Source organism: Siniperca chuatsi, linkage group LG6 (genome assembly GCF_020085105.1).
Source record: "Siniperca chuatsi isolate FFG_IHB_CAS linkage group LG6, ASM2008510v1, whole genome shotgun sequence".
NCBI lineage: Eukaryota > Metazoa > Chordata > Actinopteri > Centrarchiformes > Sinipercidae > Siniperca > Siniperca chuatsi.
In genome coordinates this window covers 1762069-1777283 of record NC_058047.1, presented here as the reverse complement: position 1 = coordinate 1777283, position 15215 = coordinate 1762069, and the positions used below count along the sequence as shown (strand labels likewise).

General features: G+C 40.8%; 2 protein-coding genes across 2 annotated transcripts; both read right to left on the bottom strand.

The window, feature by feature from the left end:
• Window positions 1–397: 397 nt before the first annotated feature.
• prpf38a (pre-mRNA processing factor 38A) lies at window positions 398–8949 on the bottom strand. The gene is made up of 10 exons (XM_044200737.1): window positions 8734–8949; window positions 7347–7506; window positions 5849–5970; window positions 5019–5104; window positions 4819–4929; window positions 3172–3278; window positions 2967–2993; window positions 2791–2882; window positions 1490–1538; window positions 398–699 (listed from the first exon to the last, which is right to left on the bottom strand). The coding sequence occupies exons 1-10, from the start codon at window positions 8861–8863 to the stop codon at window positions 654–656; spliced, it is 930 nt and encodes a 309-aa protein (XP_044056672.1). The 5' UTR covers window positions 8864–8949; the 3' UTR covers window positions 398–653.
• An 830-nt stretch (window positions 8950–9779) lies between these two features.
• Window positions 9780–15182, bottom strand: LOC122878039. Its single transcript, XM_044200355.1, has 2 exons — window positions 14640–15182; window positions 9780–12099 (listed from the first exon to the last, which is right to left on the bottom strand). Exons 1-2 carry the CDS (start codon window positions 15081–15083, stop codon window positions 11839–11841), a joined length of 705 nt encoding a protein of 234 aa, XP_044056290.1. The 5' UTR covers window positions 15084–15182; the 3' UTR covers window positions 9780–11838.
• Between the last annotated feature and the right edge of the window lie 33 nt (window positions 15183–15215).

Here is a 15215-nt window from a genome sequence, read left to right as displayed (position 1 = left end):
TTCTTTAAGTTTTTTGTGTTGGTGGTTACAGTACACGGGGCACTGGTGGACGTCAGTCAAACTAAGACTTTTGAAATCCACTGCCGACATTTAATTTGGAAACTTTAAAGGAAGGAAAACATTTGTTTAATCATTTATTTTGTCTTTTCAAAAAGTCCCATTAAGGCTTTATGTTACATGTCTGAGAATTCAGAATAATTTCCAAATAAGTTTCTTGAAAATAACTGCTTAATTTGGAACTAATCGTAGGCCAAAACAGTAATTTCCTCGAAAAGAAAAGCTTAATTTAAGCCCACGTAAAGATTAATTCATTATGTATAAAATCCAGGAGCATCAGCCATGAGTTGCGGGTCCTCGTCTTCCTCGGGAATCAATCACACGTACAAAAACACACGACTGATGAATCAGGGTCTTTATTTCTACGACAAATGTCAGGTCAGAGTGTGAAACTCATTCTTAACATACAGAAACACATTTATAAACTGTATAAATTGTAATATTACAGGCAGGTCACTTGTCCAACATCTAAAATTTAAAGTACTTGCAAAATAAAATTTAAAAAACTCAAATTTCATACGAGATTTAGAGGCAAGTTTGGAGGTAAAAAAAACAAAACAAAACAAAAAAAGAGAGTTAAAGATGTAAAAGTAAAATCACTCGTTTCCTCTTCGACTCTTCTTGTGACTCTTTTTTGAACTCCTGTCATGTGAAAGACAAAATGACGTTGAATGGAAATAATTCAATAAATGGTTCACATCTCATTACTAATAATAAAGTAGTGACAACACATAAACAGGGCTGGGCATCTCGACCGCAGCATTTTGTTCATCAGCTGAGGAAGACCGTGTGATACGATCGAAAGCTCCAGAACAGCAACTGAAGATTGTTTTGTCAACTACTGTTTCCAAGGTGAAGAATGATTTTTTTTAATTTTTTTTTTAATTTTTTTTTACACTTTCAACTTTTAAGTCAACGCGGATGAGAAGTCCTTAAAGTGCTGAGAAAAAAATGGAAATTTGAATATTTAAAATTCAAAACTCCTTCATCTGCATGAAGATCATGTGATACAATAAAAAAAAAAGCTCCAGAAAACTGCTGTGCAGACTTTGCGGTGAGATTGTTTTGTCATCTGTTTTGGGTATCTGTGGCACCGCATATAAAAACCCGCCGAGTACTGAAAGTTGTCTTTGAATGTCTGGTCAGATTTGCCAATTGAATGACTTCTTCTTTGAGCACACGGATTTAAAATGAGTTAAATAATGTATTTTTAGGAAAAGTTGCTGTTCAGCTGCTTGTGTTTAGACAACATCTTTATTAGACGGTGTGGGAAAAAAAGTATAGTTTAGTATCGACACTATTATCAAAAAACTTCAAACGATACCCAGCCCCACATATGCGGATAAACACGACCAAAGTGTTTGGAATATTTTTTTTAATTATGTGAGTAGAATCAAAAGGTTTTAGTAACGATAACAGTAGCATCGCTCACCTCTCCGGGGACTTTGAGTGGCTGCGGTGTCTGTGGCTTCTGTGGTGACCTGGTTCAAAACAACGACAACAACGTCTTCAGAATAAGAACCAAAACAACTATCTTCAAATCATCACATACAGTTAGAAGAGAAAAATGAAAACCACCAAACTGAAGAGAAGAAGAAGAAAAAAACACAAGAAGACTTTGATCAGAAGACAAAACGTATTCATCCATGAAGACGATGTTTTCTGAAGGTAAAGGCCGATTAGATGACCGTGTATTATTAATATTCTCTAGTTTACTATCCTGCGTGGAACTGTTTGTTTGTTTCTGTCGTACAATTTATCGTCTAATTAAGAGGGAAGAAAGGGGAGATGTACTTCTTGTCATTGATCCAGGCTTGTTATTTAATGATCTGTACGATGTGCACATTTGTATATTGTTTGTTGGTTTCACTTAACATGCACATTGTCATCTTTTAATTGTTAAGCAAAGCAGTTACTGTCTCTACCATCTGGTTGTTTTTGGTTGTCTTTTGTTGTAGTTGTCCTGATCTACATGTATTATGTATTTTGAATGTATTGTGTATTTTACAGGGATTTCAATCCTACGTTACATTCTCTTCGTCATGTGTAATCCGAAGATGTATTTAAGTTAATAACTGCTGCCTACTGAAAAGTTTTACTATCCATAATATCTCTCTCTCTCTCATATATATATATATATATATATATATATATATATATATATATATATATATATATAAAATATAACTGTCATTATATTGAGAGGCCTCTAATATTTTTTGTTCTGCCCATTTACATTAGAAACAGCTCTGAATATTAATAGATCATGATCGTAACTAAGACCTTAATGCTAAAACATATAATCTAACACCTCTTTGACGGTCTCTGAACGTTAACAACACTGAACATTACATTACTGCATTAGGTGTAATGTACAGGTGTACCTAATAAAGTGGCCACTGAGTGTATATTCATTGAATCGTACCACTACTGCTGCCTGCCCTGCTCTCTGCTATCAACGGGCCTGCCACCTTCTGGTAGAGCAGTTCTCCACATCTCATTGAAAATAAGCTTCAGATTGATTGATTACAGGGTTGTATCTAACTAACCTCCCCGTGTGCATTCGGACCCAGCACACACACACGCTAACATCCATCATCTATCTATCGTTTGACAGCCTCTACGGGCCAGTAGGAAGTGACCCTAACCTATCCCCTTTACAAACTGTTTTTCTCTGTTTAGCATCAGTGCATCAAACTAGAACCCGCAGCCTGCTTGTTTCCGTTTCTTTACCCGGGGATTTGGAGCGGTGGCGTCTGTCTCTGGACCGGCTGCGATGGCGCCGGGGGCTCTTGCTGCGATGGCGGTCTCTCCGGGGCGATGGGCTGAGTGCATACAACAAAAGACGTCAATGAGAATAAGCTACAAGTATTTTATTTAAGAAAGGTGACAAAAGATTTCAAACGTACCTCCGCCTCTTCGGAGATCTGCTCCTCCTGAAAAAAAATAAATAAACCCACAAAAGGATTTTATTTAGAACTGAGTTCACGATTTATAATCACTTTACAAAATTATTTTTTTATTATTATTTTGTCTCCTTCGCATATGACATACATCCGAGGAATATAAATTCTTAATCCCTTGCTATATTGAAGGACAATTAAAAACACAAACCGTCTGGGTGAGCGGCTGCGTCTGTAACGAGGTGACGGAGATCGACGAGGTCTGTCGTTGTCACGGTAACTGCGTCTGTGGGGTTCGGGGGTCTGGAGTCTCTCCGGCTGCGGGCGGAAAAACACAAACGTTTTAAAAACCTGTGGAAAAGCACCACATGGCAACAAACTGACCCTGTTCTGTAAAAAGTTAATCAGTAGTTAGTTGATTGTGATTCTTTAAGTCTACGTAGTAAAAATTCAAAAGATTTACACTTTAATAACTTAATCTGTGAGAGTCAGCTGGCATCTGACATGTGTCCTGTTCTTCATATAAACTAAATAAATTCATATATATGTAAAAAATACTATCGCTACCATAATCACTCATGGCGACTACATATACACATGCACCTCAGGGCTGTCACTTTGCATTTAAATTTTAAAGTATCATTTGAACATGGAAAAAAAATTAATATTTGATGTTTAGTGATATGACCAAATTTAAAATTCACAGTGTAACAATCGCTACAAAGTCCTTGCACCCCTTAAAGTCTTGCGGACAGGTGCGCCGGATCAAAAACTGACTCAGAATTTCACCCGATGAAGGTCTCGGGACTGAAACGTTGTTAATATAGTCGGGTACAATTGATCGACAGTGTCCGGGATTTTTTTGGCTCTTTCAAATTTCACTGTGCGTAAGGGTCAGGTTATGCTCGAACAGAACTAGTTCGTAAGACGTGTTGTCCGACCACGTTGGAAATCGAGTGTTTATAGTTGTTCTGAACGGCCACACCGGAAGGTGGAAATAAAAGCCGAGAGAGGGGGGAGAGAAATTGTTTAAATATAGAGAGATAACGGTGCAGATTATCAGACGGTCTCTCCTGGAAGACATTCATAGTGTTCAACCATCCAGCAAGCAGCTCCGATGGAGTATACTGGCAGCTTAAGTGCAGCAGGCCTTGCCTTATACGCCACGTGACCTATAGCGTGTGTAGTTTTCCTGTCAGTAAACTAGAATATTATAGTTCTCTCAGTTAATGCAAAACAAAGGAAGAAAGGGAGGCGTGCTGAACATAATCATGACACCAAACTACCTGAGACGTAATGTGGAAGGTTTGGTTTCGATACCACAGGTGGAAAAACTAATACAGTAAGACTGTTTGCTGCCTCTTAAAAATGCATCTGCTTCACAGTAACGTTACCACGACGATTAATAATAACAATAATAATAATAATACTAATACTACTACTAATAATAATAATAATAATAATAATAATGTATATGAATATTATCAACTGGCTCAAAGGTGGGGTATGCAATTCTGGAGAAATCCAATACCATGACAAACAGCGACGCTCACAACTCTCCTGCTACTATAGCTAACATCACAACAGCATCTTGGCAAACTAGAGAGTCAGCTGAACGTCCGTGGGCAAGTCGTTTAACGTCACCTGACTCACAAATCATGGCTGAGTGGCTGGAATAGCGTTGAGCAACTTTGTTTGTTTCCCATTTACAGAGTCAGAGTTTGCTGTGTACAAACACTGGACCGAGAGGAAACATTTGCTGAATTTGACAAAGGCATAACTGATGACTGAGGACGCCAGTACACTTCACAGCAAACCAGCGCTCACATGGTGTTCCACAAGGTTAATGAAATGTTACCTTCTCTTCTTCCTCGTCTTCTTCTTCACTGCTCTCCACCTCATCCAGGTCTTCCTCCAGAGCGCTGATACGTGGGTCTAACATCTCAGCCTCCTCAAGGACATGTCTCTTCTGTAACACACACACACACACACACACACACATTAGAGGCGTAGGCACCTGAATCAAGCTGTTTGTGAGTAGACATGATGTAAACGTACCTGCAGGCGGGGCAGAATGATGTCACACATCCTCTCTGAATGAAGAAGCTCGTCGATGAACTCGTCCACATGCATCAACTCAAACTCTAAAACAAAAGTAAAAAGATGAAGAAGGAGAACAGAAGCAACCTGAATGATTTCATCACACATTCACAACATAATCGGGGTCTCAACAGAACTAAGACGACGTCGCTAAACGCTACCTGGAATTTAATTTTGGCCCAATAAACGAACCAAATGAATGAAATACTTAAATATAAGCCTGTGATTGAACATTGGTGATGAAAGTTGTGCAACAGCTGCATAATTGAGAAACATTAAGTCTAGATGTGTTTATTACAACTGATAGAGCGCTCACTGTACTGGAGGGTATGTTTCATCTTAATTTAAGGCCAATCACAGGGCTTTATTCCACAAGCCTGCTGGGAAATATTTGTGTGACTCTTCTGTGTTTGGATAAGGAACTGTGAAAACCAAGAGCTCCTTAAACCACATTGTCTTGTTTTCTAGGTATGCATGTGCAACACAACAAGACACAACATGTAAATCAGAAAACTTTGGAGTCGGAAGGTGGATTGTTTCTCCTTCGATGGAGGTAGGCTAGCAGTTTTCCCCTGCTTCCACTTTCTGTGGTAAGCCAGGCTAAAAACGTCCAGATCGTCTTCTCGTCTGACTCAAAAAGTGTGTTTCCAAAATACTATTTCTTTAAAAGACCTCCAGATGTACAGAGCGCCTACAGGATAACTGTCTGACTAACAGGAGGCACATTGTGGCACGGCCAACAATAATGACTTAAATGAATCATTCGTGGAGTGACTTTCAAAACTCACCTCCATTTCTGTTCTGACTCTTTATTTTTCTGTAATCGTTGTACAGCGGCTCCAGGTATTTGTAGCAATCCACTGCAGTGCCAGTTAACCTCATGTACATCGCTCCAAGTAAACGAACATATCTAATAAAAAAAACAAAGAGAGCGAGCGTGGTAAGATACACACAACAAGCAACAGTATGAGCAAGCACATATCATCTGAGCTCGGCATGTACATGTATTGTCTATATCTTCATTCTGATGTCCTTGTGGGCTTTGTGAACACACCTAACGCTGAGGAGTACATTGAAAACACTTTTTCCTGATGGCCATGGCCATTTGTCTGATAACCGTTTGTATTTTCTCGAATTACAAAACGTTACTTATCTCACACATTTTTCACACTTCACGTCACCTTTTGGATTTATAATAAATTGATCCCTTTTTTGCCTCTGAAAGGCCAGTCAGTGTGCAGGCATTTTTCCTATGTTTTGTTTGGTTGGTTGGTTGACGAAAGGAAGACAGCGCCAGCACTTTACAGTTTTTTAACAATCGCTATGACAGTTTTTTCAATACAATTAACAAGTTTCCTAAACTCTTAACACGGTTAGCACAACATCCGTCTTTGTAGGCTAAACACTTAACACATTTCTTGTTGCTTTGATACAAAATGCACACAGTTAACACCGATTTAAAATGCTTGAACTTCTTTTACACACAAGCTCAACCAAAACCAAAACATTTTAACATTTAATGACCAAGTCATTTTACAGTCAGATTTACAAACGCTTTCACGCTGTATGTCAGATAACATCATGTTCTAAACATAACTTATATAGGCTAAAGTCAAAGCGAACAGCTGCAAACACAAATATATTCCCTGTGTTTTATTCCACTGCTAATGAGAAACAGCTGATTGCAATTATGCAAATACATAAACCGCAGCTGATTCCCATCAGGAACCACACTCAGGTGTTTCAGTCGCATGATCACATGTTCTGAAAGAACTCTTTGGGCTGATGTTGTGTGGAAAAGGAACAATATGCATGCATTTACTAAACTCGAAACAACAACGTAGAGAGGCTTCAAAAGAAACTACAATGCAGAACTCAATCTGTGATCAATCCAGTATCCTGTCTGCTGTATCAGGTCAGACCTGACACACAGAATACTGCAGTTTCTGTCATTTTAGCTGATGATAGTGTTTTTTTGTCAGTGTGTTATGATTGACTAAACGTGTGTTAGTGTTTCGAATAATTATTTGATTGTAAAACATGTTTGCAGTGTTTTGTTAGACACGGTGTATTGTGTGTTAGTTTATTATTGTATTTTGAAAATCAGTTTTGGGGGTTTAGTTTACAATGTGTGATTCTGAGCATGAAATTAACCATTTTGCCAGTTGTGTGTTTTAGGCGTGTTGGTGCGTTAAGAGTTTAGGAAAATTGTTAAATGTATCGAAAAAACTGTCACAGCGATTGTAAAAAAAAAAAACTGTAATCTCTCAATGGATTGAAACTCACTTGAAATCCTCATTTTTTATGAACTCAACGATGATGTCTTTTTCAGGTTGAATCTGCAGCATCTTCAGAGTGAGACAGAGGAAGGGAGTGGGCTTGATGTTCCCACCATAAACTCCACCAACATACTTCAACTCCATGGCTTTGTCAACAACTAGCTCAGCTGTGGATGACACAACGTGCACACACTTCATTAACAGTCATCGTGAAACAGAAAAGGCCAAGCACAAACTGACGGAGGTTCACTGCTGTCTAAAATATAACTGTATGCTGTGGCGTTAAGATTTCCCTTCACTGGAACAGGAAAAATGACCCAGAACAAAAGTACACAAAAGTATGTGGACAGGGGTGTCAAAGTAATTTGTTTTGTTTTGTTTATTCTCTGGTAAAAAAACAAAAACAAACAATACACCACAGCTGTATGCAGCAAACTAAATAAACAGATTACAGATACAGGTGTTGCAGCAGCATAAGGGCAGAAATAAGTGCAGATAAATAAAGCAAAACATAAATAATTAGAAGTATATAAAGTAAAAATAAGAATAGAAATGAAAATAGAAACTATACAAGACCTATTAAAGACAAAATTACAGGGCAACAGTGTGTGATTAGTAGCAGCTGAGTCAGAAAGGTTTATGAAAAACAGCATACACCGGAATAATATAAAATATGATTACGTAATGATAGCTACTGTTTGTCTGTATTAATATAGAAATATAAAAGATAATCACTACAAATTAGTGTTAAAAGAATTAACCGAAGGACAGAAATTTCTATAATCATTTAAATCCTATCAAGTAAAAACATCAAAGATTTATTGGTTACAGCTTTAAAAATGTGAGGGGTTTCTGCTTTTATTTGTTTTAGATCTGCACTGATTAGTTGACTAATCGATTTGTTGATCGACAGAAAATAAATGAAAAATTATTTTTTTTTATATACAATTGATTGTTCAAGTCCACTTTTGATGTAAAAACATTACACATTTGATGGAGCTTAAACGATGATAAAAAATAAATCGTTAGTTGGAGCCCTTATTTGTCTCACACTGTTGCAAAGTGAATTTATTTGGAGACTTAACTTGGGTCATTTTAACATAATTAGCTTTAAGTTACTTGCTATTTTTGACATTTTAATAGATCTGAAGTAACATTAGAGAAATACTGTTAGCTACACGATCCTAGCTGGGGGGGGGGGGGAGCAGTTGCAGAGTTTATTTCTTGGTTAAAATATACTAAAGTAACATATATGCTTCCGTAAACGTTAGGGAATGTTTTGCTTCACACATTTCACATGAAATGAATTACTTTAAATAGAGAACAGAGGGGTTAGCGGCCACATTAGCCAACGGGAAGCTAACATTAGCTCGCTAGCTAACATTGCTACTCACCGGTCAGACCGAAGCACTCCTCCTTCCAGTATTTAGACTCGTAGATTCGAGTCCGGGTGATTTTCTCCACCAGATACTGCGGGTTAGTCCCGTGTATACTGTTAGCATCTTTAACGGTTCTGTTTGCCATCGGAATGTGAAATGAGTTACTGGACTAGTATGGACACACAGCAGCAACAGCAGACTGTGATCCGGAAGCGGAAACGGAAATGCTTCCGGTTCGTTTTCTTCAAAATAAAAGCGTCGTCTCCGAATCGGCCTGCAGGTGTCGCTGTTGGACTGCGTAAAGAATGACGCATGTTGTGACGCGCAGAGGGTCACTGGTTGTAGTTCTGTTTATTAAAATCAAACAAATAACAATAAAAATAAACATATATATGTATATTTTTTTAAAAAATCACAATTATAAAACATTGATTTAGAAGAAGGTACATTTTTAAATATGCTTTACGGGAATCTATAATTTTTACCAAATGGGAGAAAGAGCGCCATAAAATTAGAATTCATGAATCTAATTGACAATTAACCCCTGCATACATATTTCTGCATTATGATGCACTAACAATATATATAATCATCTATAAAAAATGTTTGACAAATTGAAACTACCATTTTCAATGTCAACAATGAACCTTTGAACAAAATAATGTTTTATTTCTCTCTTTACTACAAAGAGCTGTAGTGGTAATTCCTTCGGAATAAAGAAACACTCAAGGCAATCACTCGTCTTTCTGTAGGTTTATTTCAAGCGTCTGCAGACGGACTCACAGCAGCAAAAACATACATCGGTATAATCTGCTCTGAATGAGTAAAGAGGAAAAAGAGCATCAGTTATTTATCCAGTCTTCAGGGTCCGGCTCCTCAGCCCGGGGAGAGGAGTGTCCCTGAAGTCTGGACATAACAGTCAATAGGATGTTTTGTAGTTCCATGTCATCATTATCAGTGTACTGTTCTCATCTCGCACACCAAACAATCATACGCAAATGAAGTATTGACGCCAAACAATTATAATAACATTTGTATGTTATTATATCAGAGAGTCCGTTTGTTCTTGCCATTACAATTCCTCTCTTTTTAGCATAAAATCATCTTAAAATAAATGCTAATCAAAATAATTAAGAACAAATGTTAAGTAGGAAAGGAAAAAAAAATCAAACAACCAGACAAGTGGGGAAAACCCCACATATACTTATCATTAGCTTATCCAGCGAACTTCAATTCAATAGCCTGTCATTAGCAATCATTATCATTATAACTGGACACAAATAGGAATGAACTAAAAAATTTAATGAGACTAAACCAAAAAACTAAGTTATAACCAATATGCGTGCGTGAATCAGCAAAACAACAGAACTATTATTATTATTATTATAACTGTAACCATTAGATAAATAGCTCTAGCCGTAATATATGAGCATACATGAGCATTTTATTCTAAATTCGCATCATACTTCAAAACCCAGCTGGATGTTTCTATTGGCATATTCATATACTGACCCATAGATGATTTAATTGCTGTAGCAATCATTGATCTGAAGCAGCAGCAGGTCAAAAGGAGGAAGAGCACAATAACTAGGAGCACGGGTGCCAACATTTTCATCAACACATTCTTCCATCCTCCCATAGTCAGCCATGACCACATATCCCATCCTCCCACACTCTGGGAGTCCAGGCTTTTCTCCTCATGCAGCGGGTCGTTCAGGTGGGAAACAACATGAGTCATATTGTCTGTGATGTCTGGAACATAGGTGCAGCAATCAGTCCCAATAATATGACAAACTCCTCCTTGACCAGCCAGCATCAAGTCCAAAGCCATTCTGTTCTGCAGGGCCACGTTTTTGATCCCCCGCATGGTAGGAGTGAGAGTGGAAAACCCTACCTCTACCAGTGCCGTCAAGTTCTCAAGATCTATGGCCAGGTGGTCTATCTTGTGTGCATTATTCACAGTCCCCCACCAGGGGAGGATGCCACTGATTCCTTTCTCCCCTGGTGACGCTCTCGTAGTGGATCGCCGTGCTCTGTGTGGTAAGTAATAGTGAGCATAGTGGGTGTGAAAATGAGTGATGGTGGGTAGAAGGTTCACAGATGTTATCAGCTTAGCAAGGTAGCAGGTGCCACACCACCCCGGTCTGAGGGATTGATAAACATGTTGTCCACATACCCACACGTGCTCTCTTAGGGATCCAAATCCATCCTCCGTACGCATCAGGACGATGGGATTGTAGCTTCCTGGGCGGTGTAAGCTGGTGGTGTCAGTCAGATTCAGCTGAGCGATGTATGTCCCTTGTTCCACCCGGTGCCGCATGTTGTAGTGACAATCTGTTTGCATGCTGAAGTCCCCAGGAAGTGGTCTCTAGACGTGTAGCACTGTCTGGTGAATCCAACCGTACCGGCCTGGGACGTTGGATTGGTAGTCATGATGGGCCGATGAATTCCTTGCTGGGTTATTTGGCTCATGTTCCAAACCCTGGCTGTGGAGCCGTCGTAGTTGGTGATGCTGATGTTACATAGCTTGAGTGCAGCTCCCATGTCTCTCACTGTTCTGTTCTGCAGAGTAACCCCCCCGGGTGAATGCCACCATGACTCCTAGGGTCTCGGAGACATTTAATGGCGTGGGCTCCCCTGGGATGGAATCCCCCACCCCATGGGGGAGCTGCACACAGGCGTAGCAGCTCTGGTTAGTCACTTTTCTGGCAATAGTCAGTATAGTTGCATACCATGTGTTGTCTTCCAGCTGAGCTGGGATGTTGGGGAAGATGGGTGGCACCTCCCTTTTGACCCCTCCTTCTTCTGTGGTTAGTTGTGATTTGAATGTTTCCATTAGTGAGACTGATGACAGGACAATGATGACAGCGGCCAGCACCCCGTCTCCGTGGCTTCTCAGTCCGTCACCCCTCCATCGCCATCTTTCTCTGGTCTCAAGTGTCATCTTATCAGTTGTGTCACCTCTGCCTACCCCCTAATCAGTGTGCCCGTGATGTTGGTTCGGGAGGGTAGTGGTTCTAGGTGGTCCCAGTGGAATCTCTGTGCTCAGAGAAACCCCCCCCTCGGGACCGCCACTCCCCTCAAATACCCCCTGAATGCACAAGGGGAGGAAGGTTCGGTTCACTCGCTGATCTCGATCTCACTTGTCTGGTGTTTGGCTGCTGGCCCCGGGTCTGGTACTCGTATGCAGTGGGTGGCGTGGATCCACGTAGCTCTCTCTGCCCCCTTTACAGCTGTTTCAGTGGTGAGCAAGATCCAGTAGGGACCATTCCACCTGCAAGCCCACCAGTTCTTCCGTCTGAAATCCTTCACCACGATCCAATCACCAGGCTCCAAGTCATGCAGTTTCCTCTCTGCAGCCTTTGGAATGGCTTCCTTCACCTGTTTGTGAATATCAGAAAGCACAGTGGACAAGTTTGTGCAATAGCGTAGCATCTCATCCTCACATTGGCTGGTGTCAGGACATTGTCTTTTCACTGGCCCAATATCAGTGTTCAATGGCCTGCCAAATAGGATTTCAAAAGGGCTGAGACCCCCCCTGCTTCTTATCCTGGACCTCATGTACATCAGAACAATGGGCAGTGCTTTTGTCCAGGGCAGCCCTGTCTCATCACAACACTTAGCGAGCTTGTTTTTCAGAGAACTGTTCTCCCTCTCCACGGCTCCTGCGCTGGCTGGGTGATAAGCACAATGATGTTTTAAATCAATACCGAGATACTCCCCTACACTCTTCAATGCTGCGCTCATGAAAGGTGTGCCGTTATCGCTGGAGATCTTATCTGGAATATCCCAGCATGGGACGATATCTCGCATAAGACTCCTTGCTACTGCTGCTGAATCCTGTTTGGCCTCTACCCATTTAGAGAACATGTCAGCAATGACCAAACAATATTTCTTTCCCTCGCTGGGTGTCAGCTCAGTGAAATCCATCTGCATTTTTGGCAAAATAAAATTTTTGAGAGAAGTTGTTAAATCCCTTTGCGAACCAGCATCTGTTCCGCTCCAGCACCATGCTCCTCTTTGACCCATGGTCTCGCCCATGGGTCAACACAACATAATAATGGAACAGATACTTCGGTAAGCATGGTCTGTCACTTGGTCCATACCACACTTTGTCTGTGATAGTGCAGCCTGCCTTTCGCCACACTGCATTTTCCTCTGCCGTTGCTCTCGTCTGCAGTTCCTGCAGATCAGCTGTAGGTGTCAGAGGTTCATTAGTTAATGCAACACATAGAGTGGTTGGTGTTTGTTTGGCAGCAGCTTTTGCTGCCTTATCCGCTCTGGCATTCCCCTGCGAGATCACGTTTACAAATCTGCTTATGCAACAGCACAGCATCCAAGACTTCAGCAACCAGTGTGTGATGTGCGATGGGTTTGCCTGTGGATGTAAGTAAGTTTCTGTTTGCCCAGAGTTTTCCAAAATCATGCACCACTCCCCATGCATATCTGCTATCTATGAAAATGTTCACAGTTTGGTCATTAGCACATTTACATGCTTCCGTTAATGCAACTTACTCTGCTGCCTGTGCTGAGTAATTTGATGGGAGTGGTTTAGCCAGAATTGTTTCATACAATGTTGTTACTGCAAACCGTCTGCCGCTGTAGGGAGGAGAGTTTCTGGGTTAAGCACTGTATATCTCTTAACAGTGATATTAGGCATTTCAAGCAATATGGTGTTGTATCTTAACCACCTGGCTGTTGAGAGATGTGATGTTTTCTGTTCAAGCAATATCATTGAGACAGCATGTGGAACCAACAATGTCAGATCAGCATAACCCACAATGTCACGTGAGGCTATGACAGCTTTCTCTGCAGCAGCCACAGCCTTCAGACAATTTGGCAGCCCAGCTGCTACCGGGCCAAGCTTGCTGGAAAAATAGCCTACTGGTCTCAGTCTCCCCCTATGTTCTTGTAGTAGTACAGAAGTCATGAACCCACCCCTCTCGTCAACAGTCTGCGTGAAAGGTCTGTTACTGTCAGGGAGACCAAGAGTTGGGGGTGTCTGGAGGGCCAGCTTTAAATCCACAAAAGCCTTCTCCGCTTCTGGTGTCCAGTGGACTTTGTCTTTTGCTGCAAGACCTTTCCCATGTACAATATCTGCAAGGCGATTGAGCAGAGCTAGTGTGTCTTTTACACAAGCTTCTCTTGTTTTAAGCAGATCATGAGGTCATCTACATATTGTAGCAGCGCACTTCCTTCTGTCAATTTCAACATTTCCAAATTGTTTTTTAACGCATCGTTAAAGATTCCAGGACTCTCCAAATACCCTTGGATGAGTCTGGTGAATGTTAAACTCTTAACTTCAAAAGAGAAAGCAAACCGATACTGGCTGTCAGGATCCACTGGGATGCTGAAAAACGCATTAGCCAGGTCAACAACTGAAAACCACTTACTCCCAGGTGGCACCTGTGAGAGTATTGTGTGTGGGTTGGGAACATTGCATGCTCTTGCATGTACTGCTGTATTTACTGCCCCCGCAAGTCCTGCACGAATCTCCAATTTTGTTACTCTCCGGCGTCCCGGAGTTTCCGTACGGGGAAAATAGGTGTTCGGACTGGAAAATTTGTGCATGGAATAATCACTCCTGCTTTTAAAAGAGAATCAAACACCGGTTTAATACCGTCAACAGCTTCCTTCTTCAAAGGATATTGGTTCTGACACGGCCTGTATGAAGATTTTGGTGTGATTACTACAGGCTCAGCATCTTTGATTAATCCTACATCATACTTGTGTTGTGCCCACAAGCAGGATGGTGCCTGATTTAACTCAGGAATTTCTGAGACGTCTTTCACAAAAATGTTTTTGTCATGACTTATTTCATCATCTGATGTTACCAAACTGGCCATTAAAAACTCCGAATCTGGAATGAGCTCAATGCTTCTTACCCCTGTTGCTATAGCTGAAAATCTTTTCTGGAATACCTGAAGTTGGTTGTGAAACTCCACCCCTGCGTCTGATGTCTCTACCCAGCCAGCAGCTTCCTCACAACGTCTGGTCCAAGGGCCCAAGCATTCCCATGTATCCTGCTTTGCTTTGACCAGGGGGACATGAGGATATGTGTTAGGGACCTGAAACAAAGCTTTACACAGTGGATCATCGAAAGCTACTGAGACAGTGCATCTTTTATCATTCCAGTACAACCAGGTCAGCTTTAGTGTGTTTCTCTCTTTGTCTTGCCTGAACCATGTGTCCTCAAAATGTTTATCAACCCCAAGATGTACATGTGATGTGCAGTGTAACTCTTGTGGCGACTTGATGTCTATTCGTGTATAGTTGTCTGGAAAGAGAGCTGTGACCTCGGTAATCAGAGTGTTATTTAAAGAGCCAGCAGCTGTGTGAGGCAGTTTCCATTGATAAGAGTACATCAGCTCCCTGCTACTGTGTTTCACATATTGCGATGCAGTGTCAGAAATTCTGGCTACAACGATGCCTTCAGGAGTGGAAATCAGAATAATCCCTAATCTTATCATCATATCTCTTCCGATAATGTTGATCGG